General features: G+C 30.5%; 3 protein-coding genes across 5 annotated transcripts; 2 read left to right on the top strand and 1 right to left on the bottom strand.

Annotated features, from left to right (window-relative positions):
• Positions 1-3,917: 3,917 nt before the first annotated feature.
• On the bottom strand, positions 3,918-5,166 carry LOC106638511 (homologous-pairing protein 2 homolog). Of its 3 annotated transcripts, none has more exons than XM_014351720.2 (3): positions 4,996-5,166; positions 4,594-4,758; positions 3,918-4,521 (listed from the first exon to the last, which is right to left on the bottom strand). In XM_014351720.2, the coding sequence occupies exons 1-3, from the start codon at positions 5,050-5,052 to the stop codon at positions 4,078-4,080; spliced, it is 666 nt and encodes a 221-aa protein (XP_014207206.2). In that variant the 5' UTR covers positions 5,053-5,166; the 3' UTR covers positions 3,918-4,077. The 3 variants fall into 3 exon arrangements, with proteins under 3 accessions (XP_014207206.2, XP_089447062.1, XP_014207205.2); XM_089590936.1 differs by having other exon boundaries at positions 4,971-5,026; XM_014351719.2 differs by lacking the exon at positions 4,996-5,166 and adding an exon at positions 4,846-4,963.
• A 1,125-nt stretch (positions 5,167-6,291) lies between these two features.
• On the top strand, positions 6,292-12,798 carry LOC106646250 (dipeptidase 1). Its single transcript, XM_089590929.1, has 11 exons — positions 6,292-6,382; positions 8,519-8,642; positions 9,178-9,340; positions 10,934-11,217; positions 11,303-11,360; positions 11,449-11,625; positions 11,702-11,792; positions 11,856-11,931; positions 12,146-12,296; positions 12,427-12,542; positions 12,644-12,798. Exons 1-11 carry the CDS (start codon positions 6,340-6,342, stop codon positions 12,660-12,662), a joined length of 1,302 nt encoding a protein of 433 aa, XP_089447055.1. The 5' UTR covers positions 6,292-6,339; the 3' UTR covers positions 12,663-12,798.
• A 1,571-nt stretch (positions 12,799-14,369) lies between these two features.
• On the top strand, positions 14,370-20,248 carry LOC106638437 (pancreatic triacylglycerol lipase). The gene is made up of 7 exons (XM_089590933.1): positions 14,370-14,487; positions 14,740-14,797; positions 14,889-15,040; positions 15,692-15,934; positions 16,887-17,090; positions 19,866-20,025; positions 20,087-20,248. Exons 1-7 carry the CDS (start codon positions 14,391-14,393, stop codon positions 20,163-20,165), a joined length of 993 nt encoding a protein of 330 aa, XP_089447059.1. The 5' UTR covers positions 14,370-14,390; the 3' UTR covers positions 20,166-20,248.
• The last annotated feature ends 1,538 nt before the right edge of the window (positions 20,249-21,786 follow it).

Below are 21,786 nucleotides of genomic sequence, written 5' to 3'. Positions count from 1 at the left end.
TTGAATAGTATATTTATTTTTTTATTTTTTTCATATTATTATGTTAAGTATGCGTGTTTTGGAAATTATTCCATACTAATGATAGTATATCCTTAAACACTTATTTAAAATAATAGCTCCCAAAATGTATCATTTTCCTATCGACAATATTTGACAACCTACTACATTTACTTTTACCTTCTATGTCTTCAAAAATCTGGAAATTTATTTTTTTTTAGGTTCAAAGAAAAGCCAAGCGGTGGATAAATTTGTTGCTTATTATCACTTATGCAGTACGATGTCACACGAAAAACTTGAGGAACTGCAACTTTTTCTTTTTTTTCTGTGCGGGTAACAAAACGATGGTAAATAAAAAAAATCAATCCAGCGATGAAACAGTACATAAATTCTATGATCGTCAGCGCAGAGATACCCACGAACAATCCAAATATTCCACCTAATTGCACTGCAAACACACATGTACTCAGCATGTGGCTAATTACAGGTATTATGCTATTATAATAATTATTGAGCTTTTTTTTTTTGAATCGTGTAAATTTACATTTATAATATTTTTAAAGGTCCCAAGCAAAAATTATCTTAGCGAATAACTAATGATAAGTGATTAACATGGAAAACGAATTTTAATAACTTGTTACTAGTTTTTATTTTTTTTTATTTTCGTCACAAATTACACCTCGGAAAATAAAAAAAAAATTAAAAACTGATAATAATTGTTATCAATTACGACTAATTGCAACGTATAGCTTATAATATTTATTATATATTTATTAATTGCCATTAACCAATATAAAATTTTTCAGTAACTGATGAAAATTCCTAAAGATTGTTACCAATTGTTCAAAAAAATTTTTATTGTTGTTTAATCATGGAATAAGATCATATGTTTAAATTTAACTTAAAAAAAAAAATAAACATAACTGGCAATAACTATAACAAAGAAAATTAACATTATTTGTTAGTATTGGTTAGTTTTTTTTTTTTATAAATAATTATTTTCATAAATCTTCAATAAGTATAGTTAGACCCCAAGCAAAAATTTTCTCATTCATTTAATTATAATTATATATATAATAATATATAATTATATATATATTATATTTAAATATAATTATATATAATTATAATTAAATGAATGAGAACATTTTTGCTTGGGGTCTAACTATACTTATTGAAGATTTATGAAAAAAAGTATTGCACAAATTTTTTCATATTACCCAAAAGATCAAGTTTCGAAACGACGATATTTCTTTTGTATCGCAATCCACTAGAGCTTTCGAAATAAAAATTCAAAAGAGCAACATTTGGGTTGTCGTACGGCAAAGATGATACAAAATCTTCATAGACAGAAATTTGACATGAAGACGGACAATCGCAATGTGAAATAGCATCAGCTAAGAATTCAGGGTATAATACATTTGAGAAATGTAGCATTACCAGTACGCATTTTTCGTTTTGCATTTACCTTTTTTTGAAATACACCAAAAATCCGATACCATACACTCTCGCACGTTATCATCTGTGGACAACAGTATCAAGTAATTGTTGAATATTTTTATCAAAATATTTATTTCAAAACATCCATACCTTTTCTTTCGTAATAAAATCCAAGATTGCACCCACACAAAAGTTGTACGTTTTTTTGGGCACAATCGAGCAAGCAATTTTCGTAAAAATATTGCCCATTGTCGTATTTGCAGGGTGGGTTGTTCGTATTTTCTAGCTCCAAAATTTCATCGGAGGAATGTATCACATTAAATTGAATCCCGATATCGTATTGGACTCCATAGGTGACCATCCGAGATGTTCTCGTTTTGACACTGGGATGTGATATAAAATAAAAAAATGTCGCGTCGTCTGGTGAACAAAAGAAACGTCACATTTTCGATTGCTTACAGAAAAAAATGCACGAATCAAATTTTACAGTTATTACTTTCTTTTTCAACTACATGATTTAATTGTTTATTTGTAATAATAATTTGTAGTCCGCTTCCACTGCCAAAATTATTCGTTGTGTACGGCTCGACTATATTTTTTTCAGTAGTTGTCAAAGAGTTGAACGAATAACACATTCCAAGCTCCGTTTTCTCAATGTGAAATAAATCGCAACAATTTTTCTTTTCATTAATCCACGTGCATTCGTGAAACAATTGATCACATTTGGGCATAAGATTTATTAATACCTCCGTTATGTTGATACCTTAAAAAAAAAAAAAAAATCAATAAAATCAATGCGCCGATTGTTTTTTGTTGTACCAATGGAATTTCCCTACTATCGAGTAAAGTGAGAATTTTGGTATTGTCGGTGGGAATTTGCAGTCCACCCAAATGGTTCCGGTCGAATATGGATATTTTTTTTAGAATCTCTACGAAAACGTCTCGTTCTTCCTTGTCACTTTCAGGAATTAAAGCATCTGCCAAAGCGTCAACTTTGCCCCAATCGATTCGATTGCCAGGACATATGGTAACGCTGGGAAATGGGACATTTTCAAAACCATATTCCAAATTTTTGATTGTCACTACTGTTTGCCTGGACTGCAATTTAAAAAACTTCTTTTTTAAATTATTGATTGCATTGAAAAATAATTATTCGTAATATTATTAATACACAAACTTGGTAATTTTCCTTTATTTTGAGAGTCACGAAAAAAGCACAGATGAAACCAATCAAAACTAGTAGTACCCATAAGACGCGCTCAATTTTATACAGTTGACCATCTACTCCGTACTGTATGCCATGAAGACTCGTATGAGTCGCAAAATATTTCAACATTGCAAGTGGACTTTTTACCCTTTTTGGAATATTGTTTTGTTTCTCACTTTTAGTTTTCATACGTTTTATTATTAACTTTTTGATGCGAAAAAAAGTTTTTTTTCCTTTTTTACTTCCACCACCTTTTGTTGATTCATGTATAAAGTGTTTGTTCATAAAATTAAATAAAAATTATTTTATCAAATGAACTATTGAATGCACAAAGATGATATCACGTGTTCGAAAAATGGTTAACGGGTCGCCAAGTAAAGTGCATTATAATTAATTATGTATATACGAGAAAAATGATTTATAATCAGTCTTAATCGTGTTGCGTACTCGAGAACCATTTTACGTGCCCACTCCTTCCTCTATAAAAACTGCAATATTACCAGCGAGGCTTTTTAATGGTTTTTTACTAGTCATCATTGTAATTTTTGATTTTATTGCTGTTATGATCGTTAATTTTATAATTTTGATCTATGTATTACTTAGATTCTACAAAAAACTTCGTAATCTTAAGACTTTAACTCCTAATAGAGTCGAAGTGCCGACATTCGCGTGCCTTACTATTTGTATAGACACCCAGAAAATGAATCCTCTGTAAGCTTTTGTTTGAAGTCAAAATGATTTTCTTGCACATATGGTTAATGGTACTTGGTAACTGATTATGTGCAACTCTGTGGGCAAAGGTATAAAAAAAATTCATGGAACATGGAAAGAGGTAATATGTAGAGAATTTTTTTCCCCCTTTTCAACCTCATACTGAGTATAGCATGCGAAGATTAAAAAAAATAAATTAAAAAAAAAAGTTCGCTAATGAGTACTACGCCATTATCGATAGTTAAATGGGTAAATACATGGATGTATGTTACGTACATCTTAAAAGCTGTGGGCTTACTCATTATACACTGCGTAGTTAAATAGAACATACCTATTATCGATTTATTTGAATAGCACCAAACACTACTTTTTACGATCCATCTTGGTTTTTTAATTTTTCATAGTTTTCTATAGATTCTGACTTGTAGGGTCAATTTATAAATCTGTTTTATAATACTTGTATGACAAAAAAAGTTTTATTTATAAAAAATATTTTACTTTGTAAGCATTAACTTTGTAAATTTTGATTTACATTTTTTATTTTATAAACTATATGTACACTTCCGTAGTTAGACAAATATTTTCAGTAGCTCGATTCACAATCTTTGTATAAAATATATTTAAGTTGTAATGATTGAAACATAAGTACCATTTGAAAGTTACAAACATTACAATAATACAACTAATGAACTTGAGATTATCGATTGGATATAGGTTTGATTTCAAACCGAAGTAATTCCAATATCTTGGTACAGTTGGTTTTTACTTCCAGGATAACTTTCCATTATACAGTCCAATATCTCGTTGCACATGCGTTTTCTTTTCGAGTACTCTTGACTGTAAAACTTAAGATCCTTCTCGGCTTTTTTCTTGGCACCACTTAAATCTTGCTTCCCTGAACTTTCCATCAATTCATCGAGCTTAGCAGTAAATTTTGCATTGGACTCCTTCAGGCGATTCCTTTCTCTCACAGCTTCTTCCAAACTCATGCCACACTTGAGAGAATTAAGAGCAGATTCTTGAGCCTTTACCTCTTTTTCTAACTCTTGTAATTTCCTATTTTGCTCGCTTGCATGTGACTCCAACTCTCTTTCAATCATCTTCAACTCCTCCAGGTTTTGTTTTGTATCTTGTTTTGCACAGTAAACTTTTTGTTTACCATTAATCTGGAATTATGTACATTATTATAGGTAGGAAAGTTATGGATTTTGGTAGATGAAACGAGAAAGGTCTCTTACTTTGACAAAAATTTTTTCATGATCAGCTAGTTTTTCAAGAGCTTTCTGTGTGGCACTTTTGTTGTGTTCTTTTTCCAGAGCATTGGCCACATCATTGGCACTGAATGGTCTGTTTTTCAGCTTCATATACCGATAAACAGCTTCGGTAGTCATAGTGTTGCTGATCTGAAAAATAAGGATCAGCAAGATGAATGTATGTAAAAAACACTAATCATTGCTTTTATTATTAAACGAAAGAATTATCTTTCTCACACGAAATCTATAGTTACGTTGAGTTATTTTCTTTATTTGTGATACTTATGTCACTGCCTATCATAAGACAAACGTCTGAATGTATACAAAGCCGAGAAAATACAAACTTTTCTTGTAAAACAAACCATAAGTGTGTAACAGTCAACTCACATTTATGCGCTCTAAACGTACAATAGCTACTTTGTCCGTAGAATTCCGGATCACCATCACTTAGATAACATTAGGTTGGTTCTCAAAAACTGACATTCCCTACCACCAATTTACGTTTACAAAATATAAATATTTCAAACAAAGTAATATTCAACAACAAATTGAACTCGATTTGTGATGCGCGAAAAAAACGTGTGTGAACCAGTTTAACATGAAAAAGACATCTAGTGGTGAAGATTGAAGTCATTGGGTACTATACTTCAGTCGGTACTGTCGGTATCTATAGCGATACTCTCATGGTAACGTGATCAAAAATATGCTTGTTTCTCGCTAAAAAGTTTTATACATTGAATAAATAGGAGAAAAATACCATGTAGGCTGAAAATACAATTGTACGTGGTTCAAAAAACGCAAAAATATGACTGTTTTAATATATGATGAATAGCAAATGAATAGCAATAGCAAAATTTATAAAAAATTAGTTTATTGTCGTAAAAAGATTTTGTAAAAAAAAAGTGTTGAATGATTTTTTTGTTGCCATAAAAAATTTAGTTGCAACGTTGAAAAGCTTTTTTTGGTGTAATAAATAATATTCTGAGTTTTTTTTACTTTGAAAATATTTTGTCATTTTGATAGAATATTAAAAAAAATTTTTGTCAAAACCCATTTACGATTTGAAAAACTTGAAACTAGAATTTTTTTGTCATTTCACACTCATTTTTTGAAAAAAAAAAAATAATAAAAATGAAAAAATTAATTAGTTAATAAAAGCAGCGACAATTAAGTTGTATTTTTCCCAAATATTGAAATATAAAATTCATGAAATTCCAGCGAAATATTGTTAACACCGAATCAGTAATCGGATGGGCCAAAATCATAGATACTTATAAACGATGTACCTAATGTGTACGATGTATCGTATGACATGAAATATTGCACACTATTTCATCAAAAGAATAGTTTTTTCTCCAGCAACAGTAATAAAATATTTGTTGATTCAAATTCATTAATTTATGAACAAAACAATTTGTCTATGTTTAATACAGCTTCAACATTTATACAAAGACGAAAAAAAAAAATTCATTAAGTTCAGAGAAATGCTCACAAAATATAGAATTTATTTTTGAACTTAATAAACGATAAAAATATCTACATGGCCACAATAATCACTGCAACCGAAATTGCTTTATTGCCTTATCAAGCTAGATTAAATAATCTCTATGGTAGTATTTTCCATTACCAAACGAATAAAGTAAGAGTAAACGGCATTAACTCTTTTGTAAAGCCGTCCTCCATCAGGCGGTTGACCGTTTACGTTGTCAGTACAGTCTCAGACCTGTCCGCATGAAGTGTCGTGATTTTTTAAAGACAATGTCGGCGTTACAAGGTACGATTTTTTTTTTTAACTTATTTTTTTAAATTATTTAATCACTACAATTTGGTTGAAAACATTGATAAAATGCTAGTAGTAAAAAGTTCAACGATAAAAATCTTTGTGATGAATAGAATCAAATAACAGTGTAAACTGTAAAACGTATGTTTATTATACGAATGTTGGCACAATATTATCTTCATCGTTTTCCTACTGCCCGCTAAAATGTCAAAACAGCAAAAAACAAATAGTTATGTAATATAAATACGTGCAAACGTAAAGTGTTGTGGTTGGAATGTCGATTTTTCAATCGAGGATTGGAATTTCTCCAGATTTTTCTTTGCCTTTTCTACTACCTGTACATAAGCAACAGAGTTTCGTTTCCTCGTGTCCCACGTTAACGGTGTGGATGTATGAGAGGCGTTGGAAAACATAGTAGCTGTGCAGAAAACAAGACATGTACAGGAAAGGGCCCTGGGTGGTCTGATATTTACTGCGTCGTACGGTCTATTTTATTACTCTTCAAAATTTTTGTGTATTATATCCATGCCATCAAAAAGATTTTGGTCGTATAACTATCAATTGTAAGCGCCAGGCATACTTTTTTTATTTTATTTTAGTCATGTAAAACGAAAAATTCGAAGAATTTAACATAGATTCTGAAATAAATAAATTATACTTCTATTATTTAAAGAGGTTTATCTCGCAAACAAAAAAGTTACAAAAACTCTATTACCTTAAATTCATTAAATTTTTACAAAAATCTTATTTAAAATTTTCGAAAAAATTTCAGTCCAAGTCGCATCTTTAAAATAATTTGATGAATGTAAAATATATAATCTCTTTAATAACTGCGCAAAAATACGTAATTATTTAAATGAAAACAGTTAGTTTTACCATCCATAGTTTCAAAAGTACTTGAACGAAGTTGGCTCTCGGCTCTGATAGACAATGCAAACGAACGTGTTTTGTGTCGGCTTGTATTTTCATGCGGCACGATGACTTTTCACAAAATCACTTTCAGAAGCCATTCTACTCATAATAATTGTTATATTATGCAACTCGGTGCTGCTCTTCGTGAGACCTTATACTTTATAATGCTATTCCATTAAAATTTTTATTTTTGAAAATTCATAGCTCACTTTAACGCATTAAAAATAATAACTTCTATTAACTTAATATTTTCATTTTAAAATAAAAAATTGTTACTTTACTTTGACTTAAGAAACTTTGACGTCTTAAAGGGAATCTTGTAATCTATTTGATTCATAATACGTTAATGTTATTTTGTCGAGATGAAAAAAACCTCTACTCCTCCAAAATAAAACGAAGCATCTATTGTACGTTTTTAAAGTATTAACTTTGAAACAACGTATTTAATTGAACTTTTTGTTATTTTTTTAAGTTAAAACACAACTTTACAGAAATATTAAGAAAATTTTGTTTTCAGCTCGATTATGTATGTCTTATAGAAGTCATAAAAAAAAAATTTACTTTCAAACAATAGTAAAGAGTACCAAAAAAATTTATTAGGTCTATCAGATAAATTATAAAAAATAGTAGACATGTATTTGTTTTCACGTAAAACTGACGAAGATATGATTTCTTCTATCATAAGGATATATGAACTTTTATAAAAAATAATAAATGAATAAATACAAAAAAATAAAAAACCTTATCACTTACGCTTGAAGCATTGATAAGGCACTTTATTGATATCGATATCATGATAGTATAACATTATATGTATAGTATAGTTGAAAAATTTCTCTATTTAACAAGAAGTTTTTACAATCTTTTATATAAATTGTAACAAATTTTGCTCTTTGATTGTGTGACCCACCGAACCCTCAATAATCATTTAAAAAAATTTTAATCAATCAATTAATAAACTCATTCTGAGGTCACATCATAAAATAATAATAATAATAATAATAATAATAATAATAATAATAATAATAATAAATAATAATAATATTAAATAATGTATATCATATGAATTAATAGTATGATAACAATAAATTTAATGTAATCATTAAAATCAAACAAGTAGGTACCATTAACATTGTCGAAATAAATGTTAATTTATCCAATATTAAAATATTAATTATATCCACATTTTAAATTTTATGTATTGGTATAATCTCTTAGGTAGAAAGTGCGCAATTTTAGCCGCAGTAATGCTCATCTGCGTAAATTTGTCAGTTCAACTGCCCTCGGACATAATTTTCACAAAAGGAAGCGATGCACTCAAGTCAGCTCCACTCATAGATGGGTAATTATAAAAATGAAAATTATACCTACAAAAATTTTAATAACACTGTCATCGTAAGAATAATAAATGTTATTGTCTGTTAAACGATATTACAATAATTTTTTTAAATTTCTTACTTAGTTAAGTTTGAATGAGTTTTGGAAAACAGGAATTTGCAAGACTATTCATTCTGTTAAAATTTCCAATTTCGTTACAATGTAAAGTGAATAAATAATTTTTAGAGTATGGATGAAGTACTACATTAATTTAACTGTTATTTAAGCTGCTCTAGCTTGGATGGCTATCACTCTGTTTGAAAAGCTTTGTACTAATCTCTTGGCATGTTTAAATATTAGATTAAATCAGAAAACATCGTTTAAAAAATGCATTGTTATGTAAAATAAATGACTTTTCTACCAGGCTTATTATTAAATATAGCAATATCAGGGTGATAAAACTATAAAATTTTATTACTCACACAAACATATGAATTTATGCCATTATCGCGTAATATCTACTGTGCGATGATTGAGGGAGAGAAATTATTGAATTTCAGACACAACGATTTACCATATACTCTGTATTCCATCGCAAACGATGAATTGAGCAAGTTTCCATTTGAAAAGAACCTCACAGAGGACAAGGTCTGGGGACTGAAGGTCTGTAAATCATGTAGGACAGACCTGCCGCGTTTATCAGCTGGAATGGTTGGAGCTCAGGTAAATATGAGTTGAATAAGTATATATTAATGGAAACGTTACATCTGAAAATTCAGTATACCAATGAGAGTACCTTGCCAGCCATCTCATTTTTATGAATTTATATTATTTATTATTAATTGTAGATACCTGTTAGTGATTAATGAGAAGATGCTCAAAACTAATAAATGTAGGAATAAATTAAACTAATCATAAATAACAATAATTATAAGGGTCTTCTTAATTAAGTGCTATTCTTATCGCATCGCTGATCAATCAAATTATTTGAACCAAAGAACATTAATTTACTTTTATTACGTTAAATGTATTTTTTTCAATTAAAAAAATTTTAAATTAGTACAAATAAATCCTTGATTTAATTTGAATATTTTTTGAAAATAAATTTTTCATAAAAATATACGAAAAATTTTTTCCAACTAGTAAATTATTGGAAAAAAATATTAAATAAAAGCACATTAATATACAACAATGCTTTTTGATTTTTGAAAATTGTAAAATTTAAAAATTACTTAAAACTATATTTATTGCTAGAATTAATTCCAACTAACGAATAAAATAGAAATAATTATTGAATAATAAATTAGTAATTTTATAAATTTATCTAACTAGTAAAGTATGAAGACAAAATCTTTACCGATAGTAATTTTTTAAAACGCTTACTGAAATGTAAATCTAATACGTTTAAGTAATACTTATTATAAGTTGTTTATATTGTGTATAAAAAACTTATCTTTATGAATACTATACTCAGCATACTGTTTCTATAGAGCGAGTAGATTAATCGAAAAATGACTTACTTCACAGGCTGTTAATTAATTTAAGTTTTTTAAAGCTGATGTTCTTTCGTGTTTCTTTAACCAGTTAAGCAAACGAAGGGTTTCCGTATAAAATTTTTGATAGTATCAAAAACTTTTAAATGTATCTTTAATTATTTATAAGGATTAAACAATTTTATAAAAATTATTTAAAAACTGGAAAAAATTCCTGTAATTTAAATATTATTTATTTTAAGTAAAATAGTCATTAACATGGACTAAAAAAGCACTTCCATCTTTTTTTCAAACCCTAAATTTACATAAAAATACTTGGACCTTGATCCCTAGTATTGCGAGATAGTGCCTGTCTTTCTAGTATTGAATTCATATGGATCGAAAAAATTATGAGAAATTTTTTTAAATAACAGCACATGTAAGTTGTTTAATAAAAAAAAAATAGCTTTAATAAATTAAATTTGTAGTGAAAACTACATTGCTTCACTTAAGTAAAATGAATAATTTTCTCAACGAAAAAAACTCCCACCAATGACGAGTTGGTACGTAAAATGTTTCCCACCAATTAAGAGTAACTCTAGTCCACTACGAGTATGATTGAGTGATTAGTTTAGTAATACTAGATTCAAATCGACAAAATTTATGTACATATCAATTAATATAAAATAAAGACAGCTATACATTGTCAACAAGATACATAATTTAAATTAGATTTCTGACTTCTTATTAATAGTTCAAAATCCACATATTTATGGAGCTTTTACAAAATTTTGTTAACAAAAAAAAAAAAAAAAAAAAAAAAAACTTTTAAAAATCTTCACAGTTTTGGGTGGCCTTCGTTTCTTGCCAATCTCAATACAAAGACGCGGTGACGCTGACGCTCCGTCAAATAGACGTGATCAAGCGGCTGGTGAACAAATACCCGAAAAACTTGGAACTCGTGACTGCAGCTGACAACATAGAAACGTCATGGAAAAATGGAAAACTTGCTTCCCTCATTGGCGTCGAAGGAGGACATTCTCTTGATTCCAACTTGGGGGTTTTGCGGCTCTACTATGAACTCGGAGTGCGCTACGTAACTCTGACCCATTCCTGCAACACCCCATGGTACGTTTCTGCTGCATTAGAAATAAAAATTTTTCTGGGGTACTTTTCACGACATCATTAATTTTTGTGTATACTCTTTCTCTAGGGCCGATGCATCACCGTGGACTGACAAACCCGTCTACAACTTGACTGAATTCGGAAAGGTGATTCTTCAATTTATTAGCACGAACATCGAGAAATAAAAATGTTTTAAGACGCATAGTCGCAATCAACTGATAATTTTTCTATCAGTACGTCGTATGGGAAATGAATCGCCTCGGTATGCTTGCCGATCTCTCGCACGTATCCCACAACGTCATGAGGGACGTGTTAAATGTCACGAGGGCTCCAATTATTTTTTCTCACTCATCGGCTTATGCCATTTGCAACAACTACAGGAATGTCCCCAACGACGTCCTACTCAAAGTAGTGAGTACATTTATGTGTTGAAAATTATAGAATTTGGATTGTCAATTATATTAATTTTTTACTTACTTACCCACAGAAAGAGAACGAGGGGATTGTGATGATCAATTTCTTCAATGACTTTGTTAACTGTGATAAAACGAGAAATGCTACGATTGACGATGTCGTTGGTAAGAATCAGTACCAAAAAAGCTACGAATTGATTTGATCGGTTACATGTATATTATTTCCAGCGCACATAAACTATGTTAGAAATCTCATTGGAGTGGATCATGTTGGTATCGGCGCCGATTACGATGGAGTCGAAAAGTAAATTTTATAGTATACTGGAATGTATTTATAATTATAGAGTTAGCCACTAAGGATACTTAATTTACCAAATTTAGTTTACAAAAATTAAAAATTCTTTAAATAACTTGAAAAAAAAGTTTTTTTGTTTACGATCAAATTTTTTATTTTTTTTTCGCAAAGTATCTCGTTAGACACAATACTAAATATTAATAATTTTTTTTCAACTGCCCAGCGCGCCCGAAGGACTCGAGGATGTCTCCAAGTATCCGGCACTGTTCGATCGACTGTATGCTCGGAAAGAGGGCGAGCCAAAGTGGAGTAAAGAGGATCTTGAAAAACTTGCGGGAAGAAATCTCATCCGAGTTTTTAAAGCTGTTGAAAAAGTTGGTATTTCACGGTTTTACATTCGTCAAACATTTTTCTCACCTATACCATAAAAGCAACAATTGTTGGATTTCAAAACAGTAATATTCAAATTCTGATTAAATGGTTGTAACCTGATGTTTTGTGTAGATCCGTGATTCTTTAGCATCAGAGGAGCCTTACGAGAACAACATTTCTGGACAAGAGTTAAGAATTGCGGAAAAACGAGAAGGTCTCGTACCAGGCGCTTGTCGGACGGCTAAGGAGTAAGTTTTTTTTTTTTTTTTTTTTTTGTTGTAAAATATTTTATTATTTTTTTCATTTTCTTTAAAGTATAATTGTTATATAATCGAAATATAATTTTCAGGATAAGCATGAAATTATAAAAAGTACTGGAATCGTTGCCATACATTGGAATCCTTTGCTAGTTGGAATTTTTTAATTTTATATTCATGCAGTAGATACTGTGATTTTCTAATAAAACTAAATTTCGTATTGGTATTTCAATTTTTTTTTCTATAATAATAATAGACTTCAGTTATTTTTTAATCTTAAGCATTATTTTATACAATGACAGATTTTTGAATAAAACGTTACCAGAATACAATCGTTATTAAATAGTAATGTAAACTAATAAAATAATAGTATTAATTAATTTTAAACTATTATGACTGACAAATTCCGACAACAAAATATCTAAAATTTGAAAAGTCACTGAGATTAAACTAAAGATATGATATTCAAACGAGTGTTGTGTACAACGTCAAACGATGTAAGGAATGACATTGATAATTATTGTATTATTTATGAAGACAAAACAATGTATTTCAAAGAGTTAATGTCAACATTATTTTGCAAACCATATCTTACGTTCCTGGTAATTAAAGCGTAGATAAGTGGATTTGCAGAAACATAAAAAATAACTAATGACTAAATCTATAAGCAAATATTGCTACATTATTCCGACATTTTATCGGATCATAATTATATGCTATAAATATATTTTCTTTATCTTGACTGCAAGTACATTGTTGCACCAAAACTGTTTGTATGTGTATAATTCATGATATCTCAGAATTTCCTCAACAGATTTTAATCCAACTAGGCTCATTTTTTGTTTTTCAATGATTATTTGCACAAAAATGAAGAGTTCGTGGGATCTTCGTGAAAAATTATTAGCAGAATTTTTTTATCAGGAACTTCAAACAAATTAATTTTTCATCAACTTTAAAATGGAGGTATTAGCACTTGATAAATATGTAATTGTAACATCACTTTGAGTTTTTAACATAAATTTAACTATTACACAGACCACCTTATACACTTATTGCCCAAAATATTTTCAAATACATTAAATGGCAATACTTAAATTTTATTAAAGAGTCAAGATTATAAACGTAGTGTGTTTTAATTGATAAAAAATATTTTCATGATAAGCAGATATTTTTAAAAATTGTCAAATTTATTTCATATTTTATTAAGATAATTATTTTACTTTCAAAGGTTAAACTAAAAATAATACCATAATTAGTTCAGTTAGAAATAAAAAATCCTATATGGTGATATTCTTATAAATGACAAGTGTGTAGACTAGGAAAAATTGTTTTATACATTTTTAAAAAATTAAAAATTATTTTTAAATGTGTAAGGCAATATTCTTGATGAAAAAATTGTTCTTATTGCTAATTATAATATAGCATACTTAACAAAAATTTAATGTGATCATTACGAAGTTTCCCAAGCATATTCCGATAGGAAAAAAAAAAAAAAACTATTACACAAATATGATGTATACTGCTAATAATGTTACGAACTCCGAATGTCTGGATTGTGCAATAATCCGACGACTTTTACCTGGTTGGTACCTTGAAAAACTGGCATTAAGTCAAAACCAAGTCAGTCTATATGAATATCATTCAAGCCATGCGTCCCGTGGACAAACGGCAATAATTAGCGATACTGTATGCTATTAAGAAGTACACGTATACCTGCGATATCGCCGTCAGATAATGAGATTGACGCAACTTGGTTGAGGAAATTTCGAGGATGTCGTTAGTTTGGTCGTACACAATTTTTTATTATGCTCGCGACCACAGAGAGATACCGATTGAAACATGCGTGTATACAATTTTTGGTTCATTACGTTCATTTTTACAATTGTTACAGTGCCATGGATTTGCTTGTGTGACGCTTTATTTGTTAAAAAGTTGGGTAAGAATTACAATGTTACTATTGATTGAATTTTTTTTTTTTTTTTCATTCCATGGGATCGGTATGGGGTATCGATATATTCCTTCAGTATACATGGTGAAAAAAAAACTTTGAAAATTTTATGAATTAAAATTTTTTCATAATATTTTGAATAAAATGTGTGGTGCACAGTTTTAAAAGTGAATTATTATAATTGAGAAAATTCAACTTTACGAATTTTTTTATATATTACGAATATCTCCAGTTTTCCAGTAAATAACGAAGCCAGCGATGGAATCGGGAACAAACTGCAGATGATATTTTACGAGGGGTAATTCGTATGTATTATAATAAAACAAAAACACCTTGTCTACGAATGGTATAAAAATTGTTATTTCGCACTTGTAAATCCCGATAATCAGTCAGTCTGGAGCAAACGCGAGATCCTCCAGCTACAAATTGTACCGGTCGAAGGAACTGATGGGTCGTCTCGACCTGAGCAAGCCGTTCGTCTTGTACATCCACGGTTACGAGGAGCATCCTTCGAACGAAAGTTGTCAAACCATAGTTTCAGGCAAGTACTCAATAAAGTTATACAATTGCACAGATAATCTGTAATGTGTGTACACTCGCAACCGTGTCTTAATTCGGAAATCGCAAAATTCAATTACTGATAACTATTTATTATTAGCTATCACCTGAAACCAACAAATTACATCAGTAACAACTGCCACGCAAATCATTACTCAACACAGTTATTGCTATTTTTTCGTACTCGTGCTTCTTATTTATTACAAAACACTTAAAACATTCAAATTTTCCGGTTTTCCAATTAAGACACAGTACTAGCTTGTACATACAATCGAGATCTCGCGTGAAAAAAAGTGTAGTCAAGAAGGCAGTGAAAAAATACTGGACACGTATTTTTTTCTTTACATTTGAACAAAAAATTACGGGGACAGAGCACATGAGAACAGTTCACGTGCGGAGGAATACATTGTGTCATAGAGAGAGGTACGAATTATTTTCCATTTCTATGACGTACTTGGCCTTCACTCCTAAGACATTACCATGCGCTCTATGTCTTAGTGATTTATTATTCACGTATCCGATATTTGTTAGTGATCAAGTTAATGTATCTGGTCGATATTTTCACGCAAGATCCCAATCAACGACTAATACCCGTTTGTTCTATGGTATGGTAAAGGTGCGCGTGTGATTACAGCATACCTACAAAGAGGTACGGACAATATTGTTTTGCTGGACTGGAGCTCGTTGGCCTTCGACAACTACATAACCGTGTATTTCCGTATAAAGGACATCGCTAGGCACACAGCCGAAGCTGTCAAAAATTTGGTGCTCGGGGGCTTGAGCGTTGATACGCTACATGTCGTGGGCCACTCCATGGGCGGTCAGGTTGCCGGGTTTATTGGACAACATTTAGATTTTGTGCTGCCCAGGGTCACTGGTAAGGTTTTTTTTTTTTTTTTTTGTGAATTACATTACATGCTCGGTTTACGTGTGACCTTGCAAAATAACTTTTTTGAACAAATAAAAGCTTCATACATTCGATCCCACTGTTTGAAATGTATTGACAAATAAGTTTATTATTGACGCATTATTTAGTCGTCTAACTTTTTTCGTCGATCAATTTTTTTTTGCGTGCAGAAATTAATCCAGAAAAAATAATAACGTTAATATCATTGGCAGACTTGGGCACAAGTACATTACGGATTTTTAATCACTTCAAAATAAGATTTTTTTTCAAAATGAAGCGTATTGTTGTTGCTAATGATTTTTTTATTTATTACCTACTAGTCATAATACCATATGAGGATTAGTTTTGTTCAGCAGATAAGTACAATATACATACATAACAGTTCATTGCGTAGTATTTAAAATCAAATACTTAAATACTTGGACTTTTTTCTTTTTTTAACTGTAATGCATCATTATTATTATTAATATTTAAAAAAAAAAAAATGTAGTAATAATAATAGCACATCATATTTTTAGCCAAAAATTCAAAAATAAATGTGCCCAAGTTTGAATGTCAGTGATGCTATTTGTTTCAAACACAATTAAAGTACTGTAAAAAAAAAATAAAAACTACGAACGACTTCACAAATCAAATTTATCTTCAGAAATATTAATATGAAATCGAGTGGTTTCAAGGGGCTTTGTCAATTAAAAACGCAGTGAAATGACATATACTTACAATAATTACAACATACAAAATTCTCAAAGAGCAAAATACACGTGCTCTCATTTTCGTGAAATTTATTTCATTACTCTGCATCGTTGACACGAGTTAATGACAATATCTTAAAAATAAGAAAGAACAACAATTTATAATTGTGATTTAACAAGTAGAGATTAAAAATCACATTAAAAAAACAAATCAATTACACACCATTAAGGCCTGGACCCGGCAAATCCGTTGTTTTACCATTTCGGCGCGGACCACATCAGCGAGAAGAGTGCTCGCCAAGTGGACATAATACACACGGATGGTGGCTTGTACGGGGCCTTCGAGCGCACCGGTAGGACAGATTTTTTTCCTAACGGCGGTGGAAGACCCCAGCCCGGTTGCCATCTCATTGGCTTGCCCCTATCTCCCAAAGGTAAGACATGCCCGCATCTTTGTCAATATCTCATCAAGAAAACCCCCCTTTCCCCTAATAAATCGTTTCATGTCTCTGAAAATTAGTAAGAAAAAAAAAGATTTTATAAGTTATCAGGTATTTTAATGACTGTCTCATTAATCGCTAGTTTACACCGCAATATAAGTACTCTGTTATCATACTTTTTTTTTTTTTCCTTTAAAAATCTTATTAAAATACTACTGCTTCTGAAATTAATTCAAGTATTCAGGTAATACAAATTACTTTTGAAGTACCAAAAATATAGGTAATCTAACAACTTAATGGATTTTAGTAAGTTATTATTTCATAAAAATTGACATAAATTTTATAAGAAAAATCTACAGAATCCTGAATGTTTTTGACAAACAATTTTTATAGCAGCTAATTGCATTACATGGAAGCTGATTTTAACATTTCAATAAAACAAGGAAGTCTGTAAAATTTAATGAATAAAACAATTAAATAACTGTCAAATAATAAATTTCAATTAGTTATTTAAATATAACGCTTGTTACGCAAAGTTTACTGCTTTTGTAAAATGATTCTGTAGGATTTGATGGACGTATTTGTTACAAAAAAAGCGTATTTCCTTCATGAAGTTGTCCAGGAACGCCCACACAGGCTTTGCAAAAACTCTTGTGGGCCTCCGTAGATTTCACTCCAGTATCCCAATAGGCACTACAACGCGTTTTTTCTTGATCCCCTCCCTGAAAGTACGATCCTTCGTAGTATCCTTACACTCCAGAAAGCGTCACTTTTAACAGACTTACAGCACCTGCTGTCGTCGTTTTTCCTTCTAGTTGATTTTGGTTGTGTTTGTTTGGGCTTATTGATAGAAAAAATTTAGAGATTGTTTGGTAAAAATAATAAAAGTAAATTTCACTAAAATGAATTTTTTTTTTGTTTTTCTTTATTTCATATAATAAAAATTCATTTTTATTTGTTTTTGATTAGATATCATTTTTCTCACTTGATTTTGTACCATTTCTTAATTGTTTTCAAAATATTTGGCAAGTCTCTTCAAGTCCCTCACAGTCAGATAAGACAAAATCTTCCAAGTAATGTGATAGTCCAACGTGTAAATCTTCATTGGTATCAAAATATCTTGAAGGGCCCATTTCAAACAATCTTTTGCAATATCCATTAACTGTCTCTTTTCGATTGCCAAATCGAGGCGAGTTTTAATCGCATATTCGAAATACTCAAGCTCAGTTTTATTGTCAAGGGCTGAGAAAATTTTTTGGCATGCGTCAAGATAATCTGGATTATTCAGCAGTTTGACGAGAGAATCTAGTGTCATTATGAGTAAATCAAACACGGATTTAATACCAATTTTTTCTTCTTTCAGTTCATCTAATTTACTGTTGCAAGAAGCGAGAATATTTGCCAATTCACTGTCTAATTTAAAAATCCCCTTATATGGGACTAATACTGCATCCAAATTATTTAAACGTAAGTCAATCGCATAGTAGAATGTCAACAAGTAAGTTATCCTTTCAGTCCTTTCGCACGTAATAAAGAAAAAATAAAACTTGTCCATAATGGTACACATCATTAAATTATCTTTTAATTTAGCTTTTACAATGATGCCACGCTTGACTCTGAAAAATCAAGCTATATCGGATCGCTGACGAGTATATAGTATAGTTCAACAAAAATAATTAATTTACTAAGTTCTCGGATATTTTAATGACTACCTTATCAATCGCTTTCTTACAACAAAATATTCATCTACTAAAAACACTAGGGCACATACGCTTGAAAGTAAAAATCAGTATATTTTTATTGGAATAACGAGAGATGAAAAAATCAGGAGCACCTAAAATTATTTAAAATGAATTTCATAAAGATACTCACCACATAAAGTAGAGGAAATTTCTGTAGGATTCAAAAGTTAAATTAAAGATTGAAAATTATTTGTGGCAGCTAAATTAATTGCGTCGTCATTGATTAAAGCAATCCTGCAACGGCTGCAACCCATTTTTTCATTCGCTTTCACGGTAGGAAAGACAAGCCTATTGTCTATAGTATAACTGTTTTACCTAATAATCCTATTATTGGTTGACCTGTGCATTAACGGAATTATTTTTTATTGCTTTCCTACAACATCTTGTGTTGATACACGTAGAGAGTCGTTAATCCAGTTAGTTTGGACAAAGTTCGTTTTATGACTTTTTATTAAAAAGTAAATTTGAAAACTGATATTTTCCAGTTATTTCTCAATTCCTTTGTGATAAAAAAAAAGTTTTGTAATAATAAATGTTGAGTGGATGTCTGTACGTAAAGATTAGGCATTTAAAAAAGTCAAAAAATTATTTTTCCTACCTTGGGCGTTTTTTTTAACATTTGGACATTTAGTGCACCCTGGGTAGAAAAATGGGGTTCGCAGAGCTCAAAAAGTCCCATGGGCCCTGCTTGACAGGTCCATTGGGCCTATAGTGCTCGCCCTGGCGACATGCGCCACCAGGTACGAAAACTATCATTACCACCGAAAAACGATCTTTGTAAAAATAATCACTCTATTTGTCGAGTAAATTTAGTTCTAAATGTATATTAAGTATATGAATAAACAGTATGAACATTCAAATTTAAAAAGTAAGAGAACACTTAAGTAAGAAACTCCTTACTATACATCACACTCGCGAAAATGCAAGTATAACAACTCACAGAGCACCGCAAACTATATGCTCTTCTTAATCAACAAAAGGTAAGCTGAGGCTTGCCCAGAATAATGAATAAACCTTTTGACTTCAGATCTGTGCAGTCACTGGAGGTCCTGGCGCTACTACGCCGAGTCCGTCGTCCACAACGAAGCTTTCCCGGCACTTGCTTGCAATTCTCTGGCATCCTTTCAGCAGGGCCTCTGCGACAATAACAATATCGTCCATATGGGATATTCAATGCCGAAGAATACGTGAGTCTATAAATTTATGGCAAAAAATTCAGTTGCTTTTTTTTCCTCGTCAACTTTACAGATCTGGCACCTTTTTCTTGACAACTACTAACGCATCTCCATTCGGAAGAGGAATCAGTGGGGCCAGGCGCAAGGAGTAACAAGATTTCGGACGAATCGCATTTTGTGACAAAATGAATATAATTATTTTTATTTTACGCAACAATTATTATGTTTAATAAATATTCACCACATTGAACACATTTTTCTTTATTTTAAGCCTAGCAATAAATTTATTAACAATGCAAGAATTATGAGTAGCAGTTATATTGCCGTATCGCTGCATCGTATCACATATCAGATGTAGAGTACTCGAACGCGTATCAGTAGTAAGTAGGTGGGCAGTATAGAAAATATATGTATAAATTGATAGTAGTATTAGGTGGACTTGGAACTACAATGTTGAGAAGTGCACCATCATAGAGGCTACATGCTGCAATTTCTGGAAACAATAAACGAAAATAAACATTTACCTTATTTTTTAAGCGTAAATTGATGAGATTATGCAACTGTATGTGTGTGTAGTGTAGGATAAATTGAAATTATTGATGAGTGTTTGTTGTTTGGAGAAATAACGATTAAATTGTCATCTATGTAGGATGTGTTGTTCATTACGATACACAATTAATTTTTGTGTAAACGCTAAGTTGGTGACACTTTTTAGTACAAATTTCATCGAATGAAAAGATGTGAGGATAATTGAATTAAAAATGAATGACAAATACTATAACTAACGAATTATTGCTACGTTGTTTGTTGACTTCGTCGCTGTCCAACGTATGATGGTTGATAGTCTTGTCGTCGATTTCTCTTAGCATGACGCATTTTTTTTTACTGATTTCTGACATAAAATCCTCCCTGCCAACACCAAAAAGAAAAAGATATTGGCATTATACTTTCATCTAGCACTTTCTGCTGCAGAACAAGTAAAATTTATACAGATTCGAACATATGCATCGTATGCATAAAAATCAAAAGAAGTAAACGTCATAACAAAGTGTCTCAGTTATGTAATTTTTGTTTTAGTCAATCTGCTACTGAGTAGTATTAAAAGAAAACTTTATTATTTTAATGGCACATTGGATTTTTGCTAAACAGTGGATTTAATCAGAATCTTTTATTTGAATGTTTTTATTCATACACATTTTTTTTATGTGTCACTTACATTAGCTCTGCTAAATTTAGGTTCAATTTTTATGGGCTTTCTTCAGTTAAAAAAAAAAAAGGTCAAACATAAGATTAAAAAAAAATCTTTGAATTTAGTAACAAAAAATACAAAGCTACTAAATGATTAGCAATACCAACTTGAATAGTTTTGTAGCAGTAATTACAGGGCAACGAAAAATACAAAAGTAAAAGATTTAATTGATAGTTTTTATTGTTCTCAAAGGTATAAGTAGGTGTCCCTGGCATCTTATTTTTATTATTTATCACAGAGTAAATACTATCATTCGATCTTATACCTTCGAGTTATCACAGAAAATGGAATTTATCTTTGGTACTTACTTATTTTACCTTCATTTCGATGTGTTCGTACCCAAAATAAATTCTGAAAAGCAAATTTTTCAATCAAATGTGACAAAAATAATAGTAGTATACATGCGATAGATTCAAATGTACGATGATTCAATACTTTTTTTTTTCTTACCTAAGATCGGAGCACGAACTCATAAATTATGTATAAAAAAGGCGATTACATGGAAATTATTCCAAATCACGCGA

Source organism: Copidosoma floridanum, unplaced genomic scaffold (genome assembly GCF_036245765.1).
Source record: "Copidosoma floridanum isolate Cflo_tuat_1 unplaced genomic scaffold, Cflo_Japanese_pri ptg000013l, whole genome shotgun sequence".
Taxonomy (NCBI): domain Eukaryota; kingdom Metazoa; phylum Arthropoda; class Insecta; order Hymenoptera; family Encyrtidae; genus Copidosoma; species Copidosoma floridanum.
Note: the sequence above shows the minus strand (reverse complement) of the source record. Positions and strands in the feature narration are given on the sequence as shown.